The 20,891-nt window shown below is 45.4% G+C and overlaps 1 protein-coding gene across 7 annotated transcripts in view; it reads left to right on the top strand.

Moving 5' to 3' along the window:
• UBR4 (ubiquitin protein ligase E3 component n-recognin 4) overlaps positions 1-20,891 on the top strand; it is a 127,396-nt gene that overhangs the window by 87,773 nt on the left and 18,732 nt on the right. For all 7 annotated transcript variants that reach the window (XM_036914457.2, XM_036914461.2, XM_036914458.2 and 4 more), the window contains 21 exons: positions 873-1,112; positions 1,491-1,629; positions 2,385-2,510; positions 2,614-2,742; positions 3,535-3,878; positions 5,441-5,531; positions 5,866-5,950; positions 6,113-6,240; positions 8,840-8,969; positions 9,098-9,255; positions 9,988-10,097; positions 10,773-10,914; positions 11,307-11,388; positions 11,719-11,892; positions 13,770-13,891; positions 15,149-15,346; positions 16,067-16,147; positions 18,099-18,186; positions 18,647-18,774; positions 19,664-19,771; positions 20,290-20,409. In XM_036914457.2, the coding sequence (XP_036770352.2) occupies positions 873-1,112; positions 1,491-1,629; positions 2,385-2,510; positions 2,614-2,742; positions 3,535-3,878; positions 5,441-5,531; positions 5,866-5,950; positions 6,113-6,240; positions 8,840-8,969; positions 9,098-9,255; positions 9,988-10,097; positions 10,773-10,914; positions 11,307-11,388; positions 11,719-11,892; positions 13,770-13,891; positions 15,149-15,346; positions 16,067-16,147; positions 18,099-18,186; positions 18,647-18,774; positions 19,664-19,771; positions 20,290-20,409 (2,923 nt within the window). The remainder of the gene's footprint in view (positions 1-872; positions 1,113-1,490; positions 1,630-2,384; positions 2,511-2,613; positions 2,743-3,534; positions 3,879-5,440; positions 5,532-5,865; positions 5,951-6,112; positions 6,241-8,839; positions 8,970-9,097; positions 9,256-9,987; positions 10,098-10,772; positions 10,915-11,306; positions 11,389-11,718; positions 11,893-13,769; positions 13,892-15,148; positions 15,347-16,066; positions 16,148-18,098; positions 18,187-18,646; positions 18,775-19,663; positions 19,772-20,289; positions 20,410-20,891) is intronic.

Here is a 20,891-nt window from a genome sequence, read left to right as displayed (position 1 = left end):
GTGTACCACATCAACAATGGCCACCAGGAGCTCTGCCTAAAGGAAGTTTTCTTGCTTTGAAAAGCAGACTTGACATTGGTGACCTGCAAATAGAAGCTGCTCATTGGGATAACCCATTCCCCCCTGGAGGAGGGGGATTTCTGTGTATAGAGTCAGCCTAGCTGCTTGTAAAGCACTCAGACTCTGGAATAAGACTGGGTTCATATCCCAGCTCTACTACCCAGCTCTCTGATCTTGGAAAAGTTATGTAGCCTGTTTCCTTAACCACAGAGTGGAGTTAAATCCACTTGTAAGGCATTAAAGAGTTGGTTTATATAAAGTGCTGAGAACAGAGTCTAGCACATAGTGAGTGTTCAATAAATATTAGCTCTAATTGTATTAATGTAATTATTCCTAAATAATTACATGCCTTTTCACTTTCTGATTCTACTTGGCACTTGGTCCAGTTCCGGGTATGTCCCTCTGCTTCTTTTAAGCCACCTGAGCTTTATCCTTCCAAGGCAGTTGTCATGATGGGAACTTAGAGCAGTCACCCTCATGGTACCTCTGGGGATTACTGGCTTCAGTGTGGCATACTTTTGGAGTAATGTCTCCTGTTTATGCACTCTATTGTTTTCTGGAGTCTCAAGTATTACTATATATAACATCTTAAAGCACTTGTGTGTTTCATCCTTTTTTGTAGAGAAAAGGTAGTGGAAAAATATTTTTTAAATTGGGTTACTGTTACTTGCCGGATTTCCTTAGAGTAACCACCTCATTAGAAGAGTATATAGGGACAGTCTTTTTCTTTGTCTCATCTGACTGCCATCACTGGGGGTGAATTGAGAGGCTGTCAGGCCCCCTGCACCTCTATCTGACACTGTCTCTCCTAGGCCGGCTCGCTGGCACAAAGCCAAGAAGGTTCAACTGACTCCTGGGCAGACAGAGGTGAAGATCGACCTACCCTTGCCCATTGTGGCCTCCAACCTGATGATTGAGTTTGCAGACTTCTATGAAAACTACCAGGCCTCCACAGAGACCCTGCAGTGCCCACGCTGTAGTGCCTCCGTCCCTGCCAACCCAGGGGTGTGTGGCAACTGTGGAGAGAATGTCTACCAGTGTCATAAATGCAGGTATGTGAGTGAGGACTTGTCGCCCAGGCCTGGGCCATGTTACACACTTTGTATTTTTCCATAAATTTCAGTATCTGGTTCCCTCGTAATTAGAAGATTATGGGTATATAGAGTGTGTAGTCCAAGGATAGAGGGAGGCTGGGGGCAGGGACAGTGTGTGTGTATGTTTCCCCATCGTGTGGAGGGCAGCCAGGGGGTGTCCCTACAGTTAGTTCTGGGTCGTGTTTTCTTGTTACCTAGTGCTTAAGTCATTCCCATCTGTTTGTTATTGTCTCTGCAATAGTTCCAGAGTATAGGTGTGGCACAGTCCATCTCATAGGGTCACCCCACCCCACCAAACCTCTTCTGCCCCCTCACCCAAACACTTTGGTTCTTCAGATCCATCAACTATGATGAAAAGGATCCCTTCCTCTGCAATGCCTGTGGCTTCTGTAAATATGCGCGCTTTGACTTCATGCTCTATGCCAAGCCTTGCTGTGCAGTGGATCCCATTGAGAATGAAGAAGACAGGAAGAAGGTGAGGCCAGATCTGTCCTAGACTCAGGGCAGAGGCTTTGATCTGAGCTTCGGACAGAACTACTGTAGGGCAGTATGCTTTTCCTTCTAGCCCAAGTCTCCCTTGGCTCAGCACCTATGTTCAGGGTCTGGCTTTTGGGTGGGAACAAATAACGTAAGATATATTGGAACACATGGCTTGTATGGGATTTCAGAGAAGTGTTGGTTGGTAATGAAACTAGAGTCTCTCAAGAGGTAAGTAACTGCAGATTAGGAAGGCAGAAGGGAGTTGGCTGGCTTCCTGGTCCTGCCTCTGTTCCCCAGACCACTTCGTATTGTAGCTGTTGGTTTTCCCTCAGGTTTAGCTTGTCCAGGAGCTAGTTCTCAGCCAGCATGAGGTGACTAGGTATTAGAGGACAGTCAAAAGGATGGAACTATTGAACTAGCTACTAGAGGCAGCATGGGAGAGCAGAGAACATTGAACTTTGGAGTCAGAAGGACGAAAATTCCAATTCCAGCTGTGCTTTTTAATAGTGACCTGGCATAGATGACCTGTGTCAGTGTTGTATATTTATATGTATGTTGCATTATATGTGTACATTGTATATTATTAAAACTAATATATCTACCCCACAGTATTATTGGGAAGGATAGGTATTATGAATAACAGTACCTGACATACAGGAAATGTTTCAGTGAATGGTTAGCAGTTTGATTACTCGGGGAAAATTGTCATGCTGAAAAGCTTTCATGCACATCCCGTCTTTTCCTGTCTAGGCTGTTTCCAACATCAATACACTTCTGGACAAAGCTGATCGAGTGTATCATCAGCTGATGGGACATCGGCCACAGCTGGAGAACCTGCTCTGCAAAGTGAATGAGGCAGCTCCCGAAAAGCCGCAGGTAATCCAAGCTAGAGAAGGTTGTGAATCATAACCAGAAGACTGCCCCCTAGATGAGACCATCTCACAATGAAAGGCTGACAGTTTACCTTTTGGGTTTGCAGGATGACTCGGGAGCAGCTGGGGGTATCAGCTCCACTTCAGCGAGTGTGAACCGTTACATCCTGCAGTTGGCTCAGGAATACTGTGGTGATTGCAAGAACTCTTTTGACGAACTCTCCAAAATCATCCAGGTAGAGGAGTGGGAGCGACTTTACGGTGTTCTGTTAAGTGCTAGCAGGATTGATGTGGAAGCAGTCCTGTCGCTGTCACCCAGTGGCACAGCTCTTGGGGCTGCCCTTGCCCAGCCCAGCTGTCCCACTGCCCACACCACAGAGTTTCTCTCCCACTGCAGTTCAGGTGCTTGGCAGAGAGCTGATTTCATTCCAGAAAACTGAGAATAATGGGGATTATAGATCTGTTTTTCTTGGCCATCCACAACCCATCTTTTAGTACAGGGGCTACTGGTTTTAAAACATTAGGGGCCAAAATTCTGTTACCTCTTTTTGAGGTGTGCCATAAGGTGGGAGGACAGGGCACGGCAACTGCAGTCAGCCAGGTTGGGCCTTGGAGCGGATGGACTGCTACAGACCTAGTGTCCATGATGCAGGCTGGCTGCAGACAGAAGAGCAGCCAGTGTCTTTGCCTCCAAAATTGCCATTGTGCCATCTTTGCTACATGTGCCTGTGTTTCTGACCTTTGTCTTTGTTCTTTATGAGACAGTATTACATGGGAGTTAAGGGCATGTGCCTGCAATCACAGTCTGAGTCTGGCTTTGCCGCTACTTTGGGCAAGCCAGACCCTCTAAGCCTCAGTTTCTTTGTGAAATGGGCGTGAAATATCTAATTGATAAGGGTTTTTGAGAAGGTTAAATTAGGTAATGTGTATAAAATGTTTCTTTAAATCAAGGCTTATTTCTAGTTAACTTCCACTTCCTCCTTACTTTAAATGCTAATTTCTTTCTTCTTTGTCTTTTTATTTCTTAGAAAGTCTTTGCTTCACGCAAAGAGTTGTTGGAATATGACCTGCAGCAGAGGGAAGCGGCTACCAAATCATCTCGGACCTCCGTGCAGCCCACCTTCACTGCCAGCCAGTACCGTGCCTTATCTGTTCTGGGCTGTGGCCACACCTCCTCCACCAAGTGCTACGGCTGTGCCTCCGCGGTCACGGAACATTGTATCACACTGCTCCGGGCCCTGGCCACCAACCCTGCCCTGAGGCACATCCTTGTCTCACAGGGCCTTATCCGGGAGCTCTTTGATTACAATCTTCGCCGAGGCTCCGCGGCCATGCGGGAGGAGGTCCGCCAGCTCATGTGCCTCCTAACTCGGTCAGAGCCTGTGGTGTGATTTCAGGGCTAGTAATTCCTGCTAACGCTGGGGTTGGTGGCATTGGTGCTTCTCACCGCCAGACAGTTAGCTTAGGGGAAAGGAAAAGTGGGGAGGTGTCCAGGGTGGAAATGAACACACTTAGGGGGCATTTAAAACCCAGGTTTCCTTGTAAATAGTATATTTGTCTTGTACTTTGGTTCCAGTGAGGTTTCCTGAGAAAACAAGTCTCTGAGTTCTGTCCTGGTGAGGGAGGAGAAGGGAGTGACTGACTGGGCACTTGGACTCAAGGCTCACACAGAAGGAGATGGTGGATCTGTGGAGCCTGGTAATTAAGAGCTTGGACTATGGATCAGAAAGACCATGCTCAGTAACTGCTTTGTACTATGTGCCTTTGACAAATTACTTAAACTTTGCTGAGTCTAAGTTTTCCTCATCGGAAAAATACTGATAATAGCAAAGACCCTAACGGCTTGTGATGAGGATGGAAGGAAATAATTCATGTAGGAAATAACTCATTTGTTGAGTACTTCATATGTGCCAGTACAGTACCCAGACGGGCTGTGAATTATTTACTGAGTATGTGGCATCAAATCTGGACTGTGTTAGGTGGTGGATAAGTACACTTGCTGTATTATTTGTTCACTCATTTAGCAAGTACTTACCGAGCATCTGAATGCCAGAGCTCTGGTCTAGATTTAGGCTCTGATGATACAGTGATAAATGAAACAATGTCCTTGCTCTCATGTAGCCTACATTCTAGATGGGGAGAACTTCAGTAAACATGATTACACAGTACAGCATTAGGAGTTAGGTTGTGAAGAGAAGTAAAGCTGGGATGGCGACCACCCTGCTTGTTGGAGGAATGCTGTGTAGGGTACAGTGGTCAAGGAGGACTTCTGGGGGTGTGATGAGTACACAGTAAGGGAACAAGCCATGCAGATTCCTGAGATGTGGGCTGTATGCATAGAAACAGCAAGTGGAAGGCCAAGAGGCAGGGTGTGCCAGGAATGGTGAGGGAGCAACAAGGAGGCCCATGTAGCTGGAGAGCAGGACGCCATAGGGGAGACAAGGGAGAGGCCACTAAGGGCCAGACCCATGCCGTCTTAAGCCATCATCATAAGAACTTTGAATTTTATTCAAAATGTGAAGCAAGAAAGTGATATGGTATAGTTTATGTTTTTTGTTACTACCAACACACATTACAACAGGGCATAGATGGGAAACATGGATGCCTGCGGGAAATAAGTAGAGGGAGCTGGAGGCGATGAGGAAATACCTGTGACCATGGCTGACAGTGCACACTTGGATTTTGGAGACTGGGATACGTGGCTGGGGAGAAAAGTCTTATGCTCCTCCTCTCTCAGTCAGTGACTGCTCTAGGGAAGGTGGCTGTGATGTGTGCTTTTTACTGCGGACCAGGGTTTTGTGTGGCTAATGCTATATAGTCTTGCCCCTGGGAAGGTAGCCCTAGATGCTGATTTCCTCTTCTCTGGGCTCCTTCAGGTGGCAAGGAGGGGCATGATGGGGAATATAACAGGACCCCCTTTCTTTGTTTCTCCAGAGACAATCCAGAAGCCACCCAGCAAATGAACGACCTGATTATTGGCAAAGTCTCCACAGCCCTGAAGGGCCACTGGGCCAATCCTGATCTGGTGAGCAGGACAGCTGTCCCCTTTGTCCCCTTTCATTTTCTCTCCATTCCCTCTGTGTCCGCCTTGCCTGTCCCATTGTGATGACTAGGAGGGGCAGAGCAGCACATTTGCAGAGCTCCCTTCCCAGGATGGTTGTCCCAGGTCAGAGCCAACCTCAGAGGGACAGGGACAATGAGTGGTCAGCTGTGTGGGGTGCAGGGGGTCTCCAGCTCTCCTTCCTCTGTTGGTGCCACCTGCGACCAGACATTTTGGTTCTGCATCCACCTCAGAGCTTGGACTGGGACTGACCCTTCAGACCCTCCTCTGCTCATGTCTCTTCCTGTTGGCCTTCTAGGCAAGTAGCCTTCAGTATGAAATGCTGTTGCTGACAGATTCTATCTCGAAGGAGGATAGCTGCTGGGAGCTCCGGTTACGCTGCGGTGAGTTTGGGGAGCATCCGGTTAGGACCGGTTCAGAGAGAGGGAAGGATTCAAGGTGCAGTCCTCATCACAAGGGGAAGCGGCAGGGGACACTGCACTTGGACAGCCTGCTGGAGCAGCTGTGAGAGGTTTTAAGATTGTGACTGCTTTTCCTGCCCGTAGCTCTCAGTCTTTTCCTCATGGCGGTGAACATTAAGACTCCTGTGGTTGTTGAGAACATTACCCTCATGTGCCTGCGGATCTTGCAGAAGCTGATTAAACCACCTGCTCCAACCAGCAAAAAGAACAAGGTACTGGGCAGTGAGCCTAAGAGGGCAGGGCAGTAGCCCCCGCCCGCCCTGACCACCATGCCATGCCTCCTCAAGGCCTTGGCCTCTGAATGCTTTCTTGGCCATAGTTCAGCAGATGTTAATTGGGATTTTTGAGAAGGAAGACATCTCACAAGAAAGTCAAGAGTAAAATAAATAGAAAAAACGAAAGCATAGAAGATAGTAGCTGACTGGAGGACTGCCTTTCTCCAGCCACATCAGATGACTTGTGACTCCCAGAAAGCACAGTGCTTCTCGTCCCTGTGCCTCTGCCCATCAGTACTGCGCAGTGGTGGGGATCCTAGGCTCTGGGGCCCACTTTCTGATTTAAAATCCCAGCTCCTCTGTTTACTAGCATTGTGATGTTGGGAAGTTATTTAACTTAGGCTCCTCAGTTTCACCACCTATAAAATGGGAATCTATGAAATGGGAGTATATACCTTGAAATGTTGTGAAGAATGAGTTAATGCAGATCACATGCTCAGAGCAGAGTCTGGCCCAAGTTAGTCCTTAATAAATGTTGGCTGTGGCTATATGCTGTCTTCTCTGCCTAGAATACTTTTCTCTGTCAGCTGCTCCTTAGAAGATTCAGTTCTCTACTAGGCCAGCTATAAACTCCTTGAATCGAGGGATTGTCAGCTTGGTAATATTTTTTTATATCTAGTGCATAGTATAGTATCTAGCATGTAATAGCTACTCAGGAAGTCATTGTTAAATGAATGAATAAAGTCAAGTTTTTATCCTAAAATAGCTGTAGCTGAGCCACAGATAGACTGCTTGTAGCAGCTTGTAGAATACAAACCACAATTTTTCTCTTGGCTATCCCTGAAGATATTTGCCCCTACTTCTCTTTGTGGTCTTGGGCCATTCCAATTCCTGCTCTGTCCTGGCGGTGTCCCTTGATGGAAAACAGTCTTCATTGTAGGAAGATTGCTTTCTGAGTGGTAGGCACTAGGGAAGGACCTGGATGTGGAACAATTTACTGTATTTCCCTTGTTCTGGTTTGCCCAGACAGTCCTCACAAAAGGCAGGACTGAGGTCCTCTCCTTCCTTCTCTTTGATGAAAGTTTATTTCTCATCACAGCTGATTCCCAGCAAATAGAATTGTCTTTGCTTGAAGAACAGCCTCATTCCCACATAACTTGGCATTTTTTCTGCAGTGTGAGGCAAAAGGACATTTCTAGAGTTGCTTACCCTCTGAGCATCCAGTGCCAATGTTTGCATTCTGCTTAATTGTAGCCTAAAGAGAGCAGCAGTTCTCACAGTTTGCCTCAAAGATCCTTGGGTGTCCCCAAGGCCATCAGGGAATCAGTCACACCAGCACTGTTTTCACAGTTATCCTAAGACATTGTGCCCTTTGCAGTCTCTTGGCATTTATGCCAGTGGTGCAAGATCAGTGATTGTTCAGATTGCTGGGGCCTTAGCAGGAGAAGGCCTTGGCACCAGCTATGGCTGCTTTTTCCATGGAGCCACCTGTGTGCTTGAAGGAGCACCTGACAAGTGACATTAGCTGTTCTGAGTGGGTATTTGGCAGACATTTTTTGGAAAAATGAATATGATGTGAGCCTGTCGTGTCAGGAGGAATTGTCATAACTCAGTGAACCAGTATTTTCCAAGTGACTAACACGTATTACAGAATCATGGGTAAAAGATATTTTAGTGTCATGGAATATGAAAGGCTTACTGATTGGTTTCAGGTTCCAAATAATAGCCAATCTTCAAGAACCTATAATTTGTTGAATTAAAGTGTAGTATCAGAGAAATAAATTGCAAGTAACAAAAAACTTGAATGTTTTTCTCTTTTCCAACTATGTGTATGAGGCTGGACGTTTTTCATATACTTTAACCACAATAACCTATCACAACAGTTTGAAAAGAGAAGCAGATGTGAGAATCCAGCTGTCCTACTAAGGCAGTCATTAAGCCATTTTAAAAAATAGGAAGTAATGCCACTGCTTTAGATTGTTCTGTCTTAGAAAATACAAGAAATGTCATTTAGGTTAAATAGGTAATGGATTTGTTCTTATTTTTAAATTAATTAACTATTTTAAGAATGTCTCAGTTTTAACTTTTAATATGGTACATATTGATAGAACTACACATATAAAAAGCTCTTCAGAGTCCTCCGTAATTTTTTTAAGAGTGTAATGGAGTTCTGAGGCCCAAAAAAGCTAGAGACCCACTGGCTTAGAGTGCTGCCTGGAGTTGTTTGCTATGTGAGCTAGCCCTGGTTAGGAGTGGCTCTTTAAATTCTGGACACTGCTCGGTGACCCCATAAAGACTGATGTTTGGGAAACTGCAGATCAGCCTTGGGATAGGAATTAGTGTATGTGGCTGCAGGATTCTCCGTAGGAAGCCAGCTCCGTCTTATTCTGCAGTCAAAATCAGTGACCTTAAGTATGTGGATGCTTTTGCTAAATTAGATCAAAATGCTTTAATAGGAACATCTATTCACGCTTAAAAGATAGGAATGTTGATCCTTCTGCTCTTGTCTTTTCATATGTCCCCTTGGGCTGTCAGTGCCACTGGCGCCGCACCCAGGTGTGCTCAAGCTCTCACCTTGCTCGGCTTTCTCCTGCAGGATGTTCCTGTTGAGGCCCTCACCACAGTCAAGCCATACTGCAACGAAATCCACGCCCAGGCTCAGCTGTGGCTCAAGAGAGACCCCAAAGCATCCTATGAGGCCTGGAAGAAGTGTCTTCCTATCAGAGGTGTGTCTGCCTCCTTAAGACTTGGGAAATCAGTCCCTCCTATCCTTGCCCTGACAACCCTACTTACTCTCCCTCCTTTTCTCCCACTTTCTTTTCCTTACCTCTCCCGGCACCTCTTTGCCTACTAGGGGTAGATGGCAATGGGAAGTCCCCCAGCAAATCAGAGCTCCGCCATCTCTATTTGACCGAGAAGTACGTGTGGCGGTGGAAGCAGTTCCTGAGTCGTCGGGGGAAGAGGACCTCCCCCTTGGATCTCAAACTGGGCCATAACAACTGGCTGCGGCAAGTGAGTGACCTCCTCGGGGGCTGCTCACCCTGCCGCCCCGGCTCTGACACCCAGTATGTGTGTCTGCTCCTCCCCACGTGTCTCTTCTTTCTCTTTGCTTTCTTGATTTCTTTCAGTTAGGAAGTAGGTTGGCTGGTCTGAGTGCAGTGGTGTTTACAATTAGGAAGTAGGTAGAGGTTCCTGGTTGCAACCAGCATGTGGTGGTCAAGACAGGCTTTTTCTCTGCTCCTCTCTCATTAAGCTTGTTGTGCTCACTGCTTCCTCCCTGGCCACCTAACAGACAGGGCCTCAGGGCCTCCACTCCCCTTTTCTCCTTCTCTGCTGTCCTCCCCTCTCTTTCTAGCTCATGTTATAAGGATTGCAGTGATTGTATTTGAGGAAGTCTGTTTCCACTGACATACAAAGAAATAATTGGTTTACATTAAATATAAGTATTCAGCATACAGGTGTCCCCAAGATAGAATTATAGAAGTCTTTGCTGAGGAAAATGCTTGTCTTTTTTCTTAGTTCAGTCATCTTGGGCATATTCTCCAAATTACTTGGAGAACAGCTCCATGAAGAAGGTGGCTCCTGAGTAGCCTCTTTCCCAATCTGCAATGGTTGAATCTTGTGTTATCTGGTGGTTTTTATCTTTAACCTCTTCCTGACGAGATGCTCAGTTGACGGTCCTGCTGGGGGCCTGGTGAGAGTGACCATCATCTGAGCTAGGGGCTTCTCTCCCGTGTCCTGCAGGTGCTCTTCACTCCAGCGACACAGGCTGCACGACAGGCAGCCTGTACCATTGTGGAAGCCCTCGCCACCATTCCCAGCCGCAAACAGCAGGTCCTCGACCTCCTCACCAGGTACTATTTAAGGGTGGGATGGAGAGAGTGATCAGACTTATGTAGAGCCTTTCTTGTTTTCCTGGGGAATCCACAGATCAGGGAGATGGTGGCACACCTGTGCTCTATACCCATCTCACTTCAAGTAGACCACAGAAAGGAAAAGGTATTAAAAGCTAAGTTTTAGTAGTAGTCCTAGAGCAGCAGCAACAGCTACTGTGGTTGAGCTCTTCAGAGCACATAAATGCTTGGCACACATTATCTCATTTAGTCCTCACAGCAGCCTGGCCTAAGAGTTTAATTAACTTGTCCAGTGGAAGGCATGATTTGAAGCCAGGCAGTGTATTCCAAAGCCACCTTTGGCCAAACTCTATGGTACACTTGCCTTCTGAGTGATGGGATCAAAAGCACAGTCTCGCTGCCCAGATAACCACTCTTTATGCATTTGAAACAATAAGCACCAAAATACGGAGTTAACCCATGGCCTGTCCTATCATGTGTTTTCCACTCCTCCTTGAGCATGGGGAATTCCCAAGTGGAAAGTTTGGGGTTTTCTCAGGGGTCCTCCCCCAGCCCTCTAGAAGGAAAGGGGCATGAAGGGCAGCAGCAGACATGACAGGAGGAGGAGCAGAGAGGAGGGTTAGAACTGCTGGAGCCGTTGGAGTCCTCACAGTGCCCCATCTCTCCCAATGGCAGTTACCTGGATGAGCTGAGCGTGGCTGGCGAGTGTGCCGCCGAGTACCTGGCTCTGTACCAGAAGCTCATCACCTCGGCTCACTGGAAAGTCTACCTGGCAGCTCGGGGAGTCCTGCCCTACGTGGGCAACCTCATCACCAAGGTATCCCTCCCCACAGCCCAGGAGAGCCCCCTTTCCTAGTTCTCTTGTCATTACACTCTTCTCTGATATAAAGTTAGTGGTATTCTTTTTTGCTGAGAAGAAACACTGTTGAGAATAGTGTTTTTATGACTTTATTTATCATAAGGGTGTAGCAGTCTCTTGGGGTACTCAGGCTATTCCCAACTTTTAAGCAACCCCTTAACCTCTTTGTAACTGCCCTTGGCTATTTAGGAAGGAGCGTGGCAAAGGGTCAGCTTGAGGAATCGTTACACTGAATGCTGGTGGGTTGTGGGCTGTCTCTGGGGGGTGCCGCAAGCTCCTGGGCCCACACTGGAGGTGACCAGCATCGTCAGCAGTGCTGTCCCGCTAACTCTGCTTGTCATCCTCTTCAGGAAATAGCCCGCTTGCTGGCACTGGAGGAAGCCACCCTGAGCACTGATCTGCAGCAGGGCTATGCCCTCAAAAGTCTCACAGGTAGAGAGAGTCGCCTGGTCCTTCCTTTGGGGTGCCCTGAGTATAATTTGGGGTCTGACCCTCAGTTCCTTGGGTGCTGAGCTTGACTCTTCCCTGTCATGTTGACCATAATGCATATTTAAGCTGTGCATTTTTCTCCTCAATGCGTTTACATTTTTGAGCTCCAATTCACTGTTGACCAGTTCCCTTCATTGAGCATCTGCTCTGTGCCAAGCACAAAGAGAGCTTTTCCCTGCTGTTGGGTTGCTTGTAATCTTCTGAAGACACAGACCCTTCCTTGCTTATATTCCCCTTCAGAGATCTTGCAGCAACTTTTTCCTGTTCCCACAGGCCTTCTTTCCTCCTTTGTTGAGGTGGAATCCATCAAAAGGCACTTTAAAAGTCGCTTGGTGGGCACTGTGCTGAATGGATATCTGTGCTTGCGAAAGCTGGTGGTGCAGAGGACCAAGCTGATTGATGAGACCCAGGATATGCTGCTGGAGATGCTGGAGGACATGACCACAGGTAGCGCTGCCCAGCTGCCTGGGCCCAGAAGCCGTGGCCTTTCTGTATCTGCCTGGCTGCACTGGTCTGCACCCATTCTGCCAGACGGGGGTGGCAAACATCTCTCCACAGTCAAGGAAAGACAGAGAAGGAACTTTTCTTTCAAGAGAGTATTGGTTCTTGGGTTGTAAAATTCCAGAGCTGGGCTCAGTTTGGACTTTTTGTATTTAGTTCATAGAGGAGAAAGAAGTCATGTGTTCTCAGATTGGTGTCTTTTGTTGGTTCTGGAAAATTCTTTGCCATTATTTCTTCAGTTGCTTTTGTTTTCATTCTCTCCCTTGTTCTTATGGAACTCTGTTCACTCTTTCATCTGTAACTCTTTACCTCTTTTTCATAGTGCTCTTCTCATTGTGTCTTTATGCTGATTTTTGGATAATGTCTTCAATTCTGTCATTCAGATCACTTTAATTTTTCTTCATTACATATAGTCTGTTTAATCTACCCATTAAGTTTCCATAGTTCTATGTAGATTCTAAAGTCTCTTTTTTTACTCACATTTTCCACTCTTTTGTAAAAATCTGTAAGCATACCAAACATTTCTGTGTCTGGTAATACTAAAGTTTGGAATACTTACAGACCTGATTCTGTTGTTTGTTACTCCTTATATCTTTTTGTATTTTGTGATTTGGGCTGTGAGCTCATAGGGCTTGTCTGGGGAAATTGTTTAGGACCCAAGTCAGATAGCGGTTGTCCAGTGAGGATCGGTAACTGCTTCTGTGACGCATCTCAGGGCGCTGCCCTCCCAGGGCTGCCTATAGCAAAGTTCTGAGCTTCAAGTTTTTCAGACCTCCAAGGTAGTATGAATTTTGAGCCACAAACCCCTGTGTGGGGCAGCTTGTTACGAGTTCTTTGGGGAGATTTTCCCCCTTTTCCTCAATGCCAAATTATAAGGGAAGATAATTTCCTTCTGGCTGTTTGCTTGGGGCAGAGGGACGGTTATTTCTTATTGACCCTTATACCAAGGGTATAGCTCTTTTGGGGTTGCAGACTTATGTGTGTAGGGGGAAGGGTTCCTTTCCTGCTAGACTCTCCACCTTGATAGATTTGGGCTTTGTCTCCAGCTCTCAAATCCTGGTAGGTTATGGAAACCAAAGCTCAAAGCAATAACTAGCTTCACAGTTTTGCTAACTGCTCCAGGTTCCTGATTTCTCTTAGTTTTTGGGTTTTGACTCTTCCTTGCTACTTGGCAGTACCCCAATAACTTTCATTCACTATTTTAAATAATTTTTAAGTGGTAAGGAGAGGGGGAGTAGGTCAGGGAACGTGGTGTGTCATATTGTCAGACTTGGAGGGCCTTCTGATGGAATTTTCACCATACCACCCTGAGCTGGTTTGTGACTGTGAGTTGGGCCCTTTTAGGGAGCATTATTTCTTCTTCTCGTGTGACTTAAAGTTGTTTCTTGGCTTATCAAAGGCCATCTACCTAATAATCTTTCAGAATGAAGCCAAACTGTAACTTCCCTTTGATTTGACTGGAGTCTAGATAGGATTATTACTTGACATTTCTGAGTACTTGTTTTGCACAAGAATGCTAAGTTGAATGAAGCATATAGTTGCTCCCCTTAAGGAGGTTATAATTCTGAGATACCAAGACATGTACACAACTAACCATGATGCAGTGTATTGCCTTGGGCATTAATTCTTTCACGTGGAATGTGCTCTGAGCATAAAAAATCAGCTTCAAGTTTCCAGTTGAAATATTGGTAGTGCCATGTAGGGCACTTAAAAATTTACCAGGAAGGAAGAACCTGTCAGTGATGGTACTTCATTTCAAGTCTCGTCTTGGTTTCTGTGTGTGAAGTGTTTGCAACTGACTTGGCCACTTTGATTTCTGGCAGGTACAGAATCAGAAACCAAGGCCTTCATGGCTGTGTGCATTGAGACAGCCAAGCGCTATAATCTGGATGACTACCGGACTCCTGTCTTCATCTTTGAGAGGCTCTGCAGCATCATTTATCCTGTAAGCAGTGGTGCTCTCATGACTCTTGGGGTGTCGGCATGAGCCAGTTTGCTGTGAAGCCTCTTGGCGACTCACTGTAGTCACAGGCCATCTTAACCAGCTGTAGGCCATCTAGTCAATATTTTAGAAAGCTCCACTGACATAAGACAGACACAACCTCATATTTTCCTGTTCCTTTTCTTGATGATGGCAAATCTAATGACCTTTTTTTGTCTTATTTCCTAGATTCAAGGTCAAGGTCAGTTTTTGTGTTTTTTTAAACTAGGTCGACCTTCCATTGCCAAAATCCTGTTGCTTATCAATCCATTATGCTATGAAAGAAGTAATATTGAGCTAAAGTATAAAGATACTTCACTCTCTTCCCTTCCCTGCCTATATTTTGCAGATACATGCATGCCTGTGTATGTTTCCCTGGCCTGAGCTGTAGGGAATCATGATCTGATCCAAAGACCCCTTCTGTTTTTGAGAAAAGATGAGAAACACCAGTACCATCAGTTAATGATGAGAGTTCTTTGGGGTTGGGCATACCTGAGAATTACGTAATGCAGAGAAGACCCTCTTCTTGACTTGAGGCTCATTAGTGACAGAGTCGTCTGGTTCCAGATTGCTTAGTATCACATGGGACAAGCAGGAAGAGGAAAACCCCTGTTCTCCCATTTTAGTAATACAGCTTTCATAGTTTCTCATCTGTGTATTTTATTAGGCTTTCTCGCCTAATTCAGCCTTGAGTTTCAGAGGCAATGCCTGATAGTTAAGGCTGTTTGAATTATATTCGGAGTTTTTGAATCACCTGTGAGCTTCCTGTCCTTTATAACCTCAGATGTGTAAGGAGCTAGATGAGTTTGGTGTTTCCGTCAGAGTGTCCGTGGAGCTAGGCAGCATGGCATCAATCTAAAAGGCCTCTGCTATCCCTCCACACACATTCTTTTTTTTTTTTTTTTTTTTAAATAATTATTCTTTATTGAAGGGTAGTTGACGCACAGTATTACATTACATTAGTTTCAAGTGTACAACACAGTGATAAAACATTTATATACATAATTCTAGGTTCCAGCTATCACCCTACCAAGCTGTTACAATATCTTGACTATATTCCTTATGCTATACATTATATCCCGGTTACTTATTTATTTTACCATTGGAAGTCTGTCCTTTTTTATTTTTATTTATTTATTTATTTATTTATTTATTTATTTATTTTTTGTCCACACACATTCTTATGCCATCCCTTCTGATGCATCCTTCTCTGTCCTTTAGGAAGAGAATGAAGTCACTGAGTTCTTCGTGACCCTGGAGAAGGATCCCCAGCAAGAAGACTTCTTACAGGGCAGGATGCCTGGGAACCCATATAGCAGTAATGAGCCAGGCATTGGGCCGCTTATGAGGGACATAAAGAACAAGATTTGCCAGGACTGTGACTTGGTGGCTCTCCTGGAGGATGACAGTGGGATGGAGGTAATAAGCATAGGACACTGCTGCCGTAGTTAAGAGCATGGTCTAGGGTCCCATTCAGGTTCCTTGCCTTAGTAGCTGGGTAACCTTGGGCAGGTAGCTTGCTTCAGCTTCCTCATCTTTAAATGGGGCTAATGATTCTCACCTGGTGTTAAGGATCATTACCTGTAAAGGGCTCTGCCCTTCCTGGCACGGAGTAAGCAAATGGTTAGTGGCTATTGTTTGTCATAATGCAGGCTTTTATTATTCTTGCTGCTCTGGCAGAGGCTTCCCTGTGATTCCAAGTTAATTAAGCTCCCTAAATACTGGCACTTTAGCCTCTGTGCAGATTATTCACTCTGTATATATACATACGTCCCTGTACCTTCTGGCTGACAACCTCTAGGGTCTGATGTTAATCATCTAGTGATGAAAAGCATGTTGGGTAAAATGGAGAAATTTGCCTTTTCTGGCTGAGCCTGAAAAGGACTAAGATTAGGAAAAGGTCCTTAGTAGGGTTTTTAACCTGTAGTCCAAGGTACGGGTTAAATGTGTTTATAAACCCTTGAAATTGTACACAAAATTCTGTGTTTTGCACACATGTGCCTTTTTTAGAGGGGGAGTTGATAGGGCCACAACATATAAACATGAGTTAGAATCACTGCCATAAAGTGTCCTTTGATCTTGAAATTGACTTGCCTTACACTTGTTTAGAATAACAGCTTGGTCTACTTTTCTATTCAGCTTCTAGTGAATAATAAGATCATTAGTTTGGACCTCCCTGTGGCTGAGGTTTACAAGAAGGTCTGGTGTACCACAAATGAGGTATGTGTGTGTTCTTGCTTCCTTTTCTGACTTACACAGACTTGAGCCAAGAGGAGCCGTTGTTAATCATCACTTGCCCAGCTTATAGCTGCACTTCCCCTGTTGGTGGTTGTGTGGAGGCCAGTCATCTTGTCCTCCTTTTGAGGCCTCTGACTAGTGAGGGTAAAGGACCTTCAGGATAGGAATTTCTGCACAGAAATGAGCATTTTGGCTGTGCACAGTCAGGCTGGGCAACGTCAGAGGAAGCACTGGGCTGCGATGCTTGCTGTCTCAGTACCTTTATAAATGCACCTTTTGACTGAGATGGATTCTCAGCTTTCATGGGCCTGTTCACTTAGAACATTTTTCCAGGGGTTGTGTCAAGGAGCATAGTTTCTATTTTACTAGTTGGGAAATGGAGACTCAAACAGACAGCAGTTGATGGGGGAAAGGGAAATGAATGAAGCATGGCGCTCTGGTTCTTCTGGCCTTAAATTTGTTACATAGTTTTTCTTCTTTCCTTTCTGTTCTCCCACTCTCCTGGGAATCTGGGTCAGTGTTCAGGGTCGGTCTGCTGCCAGCTGAGTAGATAACAGTGCTGTTGGCAGAAGGATGTGTAGAGTACTGCCCCATCCAGGACATCTTGGCACTGACATTTTAGCATCAAAACAGAATGATACAGATTTAATCCCTGATGCACATAAAAAATTAAAACCAACCTCTGTGGGCATGCTTGTAGAATACACATGGGTGTATTTTTGATCCATGAGGCAAGGTAGAAGTTGAGGACCATTTGTCCCTCATATTAGTGCACTTAATTCACCGAGGTGGACTTCTGGCAAAGTCCAGAGTTTGTAGCAGCTTTTTATCTGGGCCTTCATCAACTTCTTTATTTATCCTCGATTTCCCTGATAAACAGCCTGTCTCCTTAGCTGTGGACTAGGGTCTGCTCTGTTTTCTGGGTCTCTCTTTCTGTCCGTGGTCTGTGGCTGTCCTCTCTCTCAGTTTCTGTTGACCTTCCATAGCTGGAAATGCTTCTGGAACTGGCCATTCTGACAAGTTCTCTCCCTTCAGGATTTCCACTCCTGTAGCTGAGCACAGGCTTAGAGGCAGGAAGCCTGAATTAGTGTGATACCTTCTTTCCGACTAAATTCCACATGGTGTGACTTCAAACCCCCATTTTTATCTCAAAAATGAGAACAATATATTCCCAGTGCCTAACTCAGTACCTGGCATATAGTGAACTCTCCTGATCCTCCAGTTTAGTAAAGTTACGGTAATCTTCTAATTTACAAAAGACTTATTTCCAATCATTCCATCAGGTTAAAGGTTTTAGCTTGAGGAAATTTGGGTGAACCCTCTCCTTGCTACATAGTTACATGAAGCCTCAGGATTTCCGTAGGGAAACAGTATAATTTCTTGGTATGTTATCTTTCCCTGCTTTTGATTTGTGAGTCGAATTAAAACTTATTGATCTAATTCATCTTGCTGACCTAGTTCTTTGAGTAGTGGTCCCCATTGTTAGAGTGGTGGCTCCCCAGTAGAGAGTTTCTACTCCTGAAGGCAACATAGGCTTGGAATTCAACCTGGCTTATCACTGGATAACTGAAAAAGCTGCTTAACCTTGTGTAAAAGGATGCTTAAAGTACTTGATTAGCAAAGAACTTAGCACAGAGTAAAACACTTAATAAATAATAGTTTTAGTTATTACATAGAGCTTTAATGAAATTAAGTGAGATAGTATCTATAAAATGCTTCACACAAGTCCTGTAGTAGACACTAAATAAAATTAGCTTCCTGTTCCCCAAGGGAATTTCAGTGCATTTGGATTCTAGGTCTTGTGGTTAAGACCTTGTAGAGAAATAGAAGTTCTTCACATTGCTGAGACATTAATTAAGCAAGACCATGTGTTGAGTCCTTTGCATTTTCTGGACCTATTTACAAGCTCCTTTCCCCTACTGTCTTTGCTCAGGGAGAACCCATGAGGATTGTTTATCGAATGCGAGGGCTGTTGGGTGATGCCACTGAGGAATTCATCGAGTCCCTGGACTCCACCACAGGTATGGATGGCCGTTTTCACAGACGGTGCTGCATGTTGAATTTGCAGTTTGGGACTAAGGAGCAGTTCACTTCCTGGGACATAGGGGTATTCTTGCCAAATGCTCTTTTGTACCTCTGACAGAATTGAGGGGAGATTACTTCTCCACCTTAAGAAAAACACAGGTATCTCTGTCCAGATTCAGATTCCTCTAGAGTTTAAAACAAAACAAAAACAAAAACCTGGGGAAAAGTGCAGTTAGCAAATAAACTTGAGTTCAGATTAATTTTTAGTGTAGTTTTTCCTCCTTTACTAAGAGTAAAATCATATAGGTTAATATCCAGTACTGATCCCTGTTAATGCCCACGTCTGTATTGGAGATACGGAAAAGGAAACTAGCTATCAGCCTGGAAGAGGGCCATCTGTTTTATTTCCATGTTCACCTTCCCCTCCATTTGCATGTGGCTCCCCTTCTCCCACAGATGAAGAAGAAGATGAAGAAGAAGTGTACAAGATGGCTGGTGTGATGGCCCAGTGTGGGGGTCTAGAATGCATGCTCAACAGGCTGGCAGGGATCAAAGATTTCAAGCAGGGCCGCCACCTTCTCACAGTGAGTTGGAGACAGCAAGTTGGGACCATCCCTTGGCTTTGAGAGAGACCCATCTGGAAAGAAGCTGGCAGCGTGCCCTTGGGCCTTAGAGGCCAGCACGGTGCCATGGGCCAGTGCAAGCCACCGAAGGGCCTGGCAGCTCCCCTGAGCCCTCTCTGCTATAGACTTCTCTCCCCTTTCCCTTTTCTTGGCTTGCTCCCCCACAGAAAATCAGTGTCATGGCAGACTAGCTATGTCTGTCTGGTCGCCTGTGGAACCCAATGTCTAATTGTCTTTTCCTTAAAAATTACACTTGTGTTGATTATTACTGTTGTTACCGGTTTTGAAATGGATTTTGTAAGTAATCCTTTAATTTCTTGTAGGATTTTGTTTGGATGTTCATTCAACCATCTCATTAGTAGGGAGTAGAGGATTCCAAAGGCACCACAAAGATTATATTATTATTTTTACTTCCAGGGAACATGTATTGTATCCGTGTTCTAAGTGGCCTCTGTGGTTCTGAGCTCCCATAGGCCATGAGCTTTGGGACCTGCTGTTTACTGTTAGTTCAGAATCTGAGTTGATTTAATTCTGGAATTTCCCCAGGACAACAGGGCATTTGGAATTAGTATCACTGCCATAGTTTTAGAGATGGTAGAGATATACCCAGCCCATCCGAGCTATCACTGGAGAGCATTGCTATTAAAAATGCCAACCTGCTGTGAAATCCCAGCCACCGTACCACATCCCCTTAAGAACCACTTCTCCCTGCTGTCCTCTGCATTTCAGGAAGAGTTCCTGCTGATTGTATATGACCCCTCTTCGACATTTCTTTCTTACTTTCTTGCTTGGCCCTACATTTTATACATTCAGATGACCCTCATGGGTTTTGACTGGTTTTCCTTGTTAGGTGCTGCTGAAATTGTTCAGTTACTGCGTAAAAGTGAAAGTCAACCGGCAGCAGCTGGTCAAGCTGGAAATGAACACTTTGAATGTCATGCTGGGAACTCTAAACCTGGTAAAGAGTGTGGGCTGTAGAAGAGCCAAGAGGGAGCCTCTCAAGTTGGGGGCGGGGGAGGACCTCTCAATTCTGGGATCAGATGAAATGGATTTGTAGCTTTTTCTATCCTTTATCTGTTTGGCTGACTGGCACCAAGGTTTGGGTCATTCAGGCTGTCCCTTCTCCTCCTGCTGGTTCACCCCCATGCTGCTGCCATGACACCCAAGAGCTTCCTTGTCCGTTCCTGAATTCATATCAGAGAGAAGAGGAAGTTAGTCCTCAAAATCTTACACCAATGCATAAGGCTGCCACTGTCCTCAGGGCAACCAAGAAGGACATCTGGAACATCACGGTTTCACTGTACATGCATGCATACACATGCACACGCACATACACACACACACCCCACACCCCACTCCCCACTTACCAGTGTCTGGGAAGTAAGGTCACAAAGGACATTGTTGAGGAGCAGATCCCATCAGCAATGAATGGTTGTGGTCTTATCCCCAGAGTGATTGGGTCTCCTTATCCTATAGGCCTTGGTAGCTGAGCAAGAAAGCAAGGACAGTGGGGGTGCAGCTGTGGCTGAGCAGGTGCTTAGCATCATGGAGATCATTCTGGATGAATCCAATGCTGAGCCCCTGAGTGAGGACAAGGTAAGTGGGCCATCCATAGACACTGGGCATCTGCACTGTGTCATGCCGGCATTGGACTTGTTTGTGTCTAGCTGTGTCATCCAAAAGTGACTGAACCTGCTCAGGTCATAGGAATGGCAAGAGCTCAGCTAATGGTGACATCATTGCATTGAAGCCTAAAATCTGGATCTGGAGGAAATAAAGCTGCTTTCACTCAAAAGCTGCTAATTAATGGAATTCTGGCATGTTCCAGCTGATAGAGAGACGGCCTTAGCCCTGCCCCTCCTTTTCACAGTTGAGGACACTCAGCCGAGAAATGAAGTGAGCTGTGTTGGCTGCTGGCAGAGTGAGGCCTAGAACCCAGGTCTCCAGCTGCTAGTCCACTTTCTCTCCACTTAACTACACCCATTCCTCCATCCTTATTGGTGCTAATGTTTTGGCTAGAGATATGACCAAACTTATATCAGGTAGCCTTCATTCTCTTGGGGGAGGAGAGATTATAT

Source organism: Manis pentadactyla, chromosome 4, assembly GCF_030020395.1.
Source record: "Manis pentadactyla isolate mManPen7 chromosome 4, mManPen7.hap1, whole genome shotgun sequence".
NCBI lineage: Eukaryota > Metazoa > Chordata > Mammalia > Pholidota > Manidae > Manis > Manis pentadactyla.
Note: the sequence above shows the minus strand (reverse complement) of the source record. Positions and strands in the feature narration are given on the sequence as shown.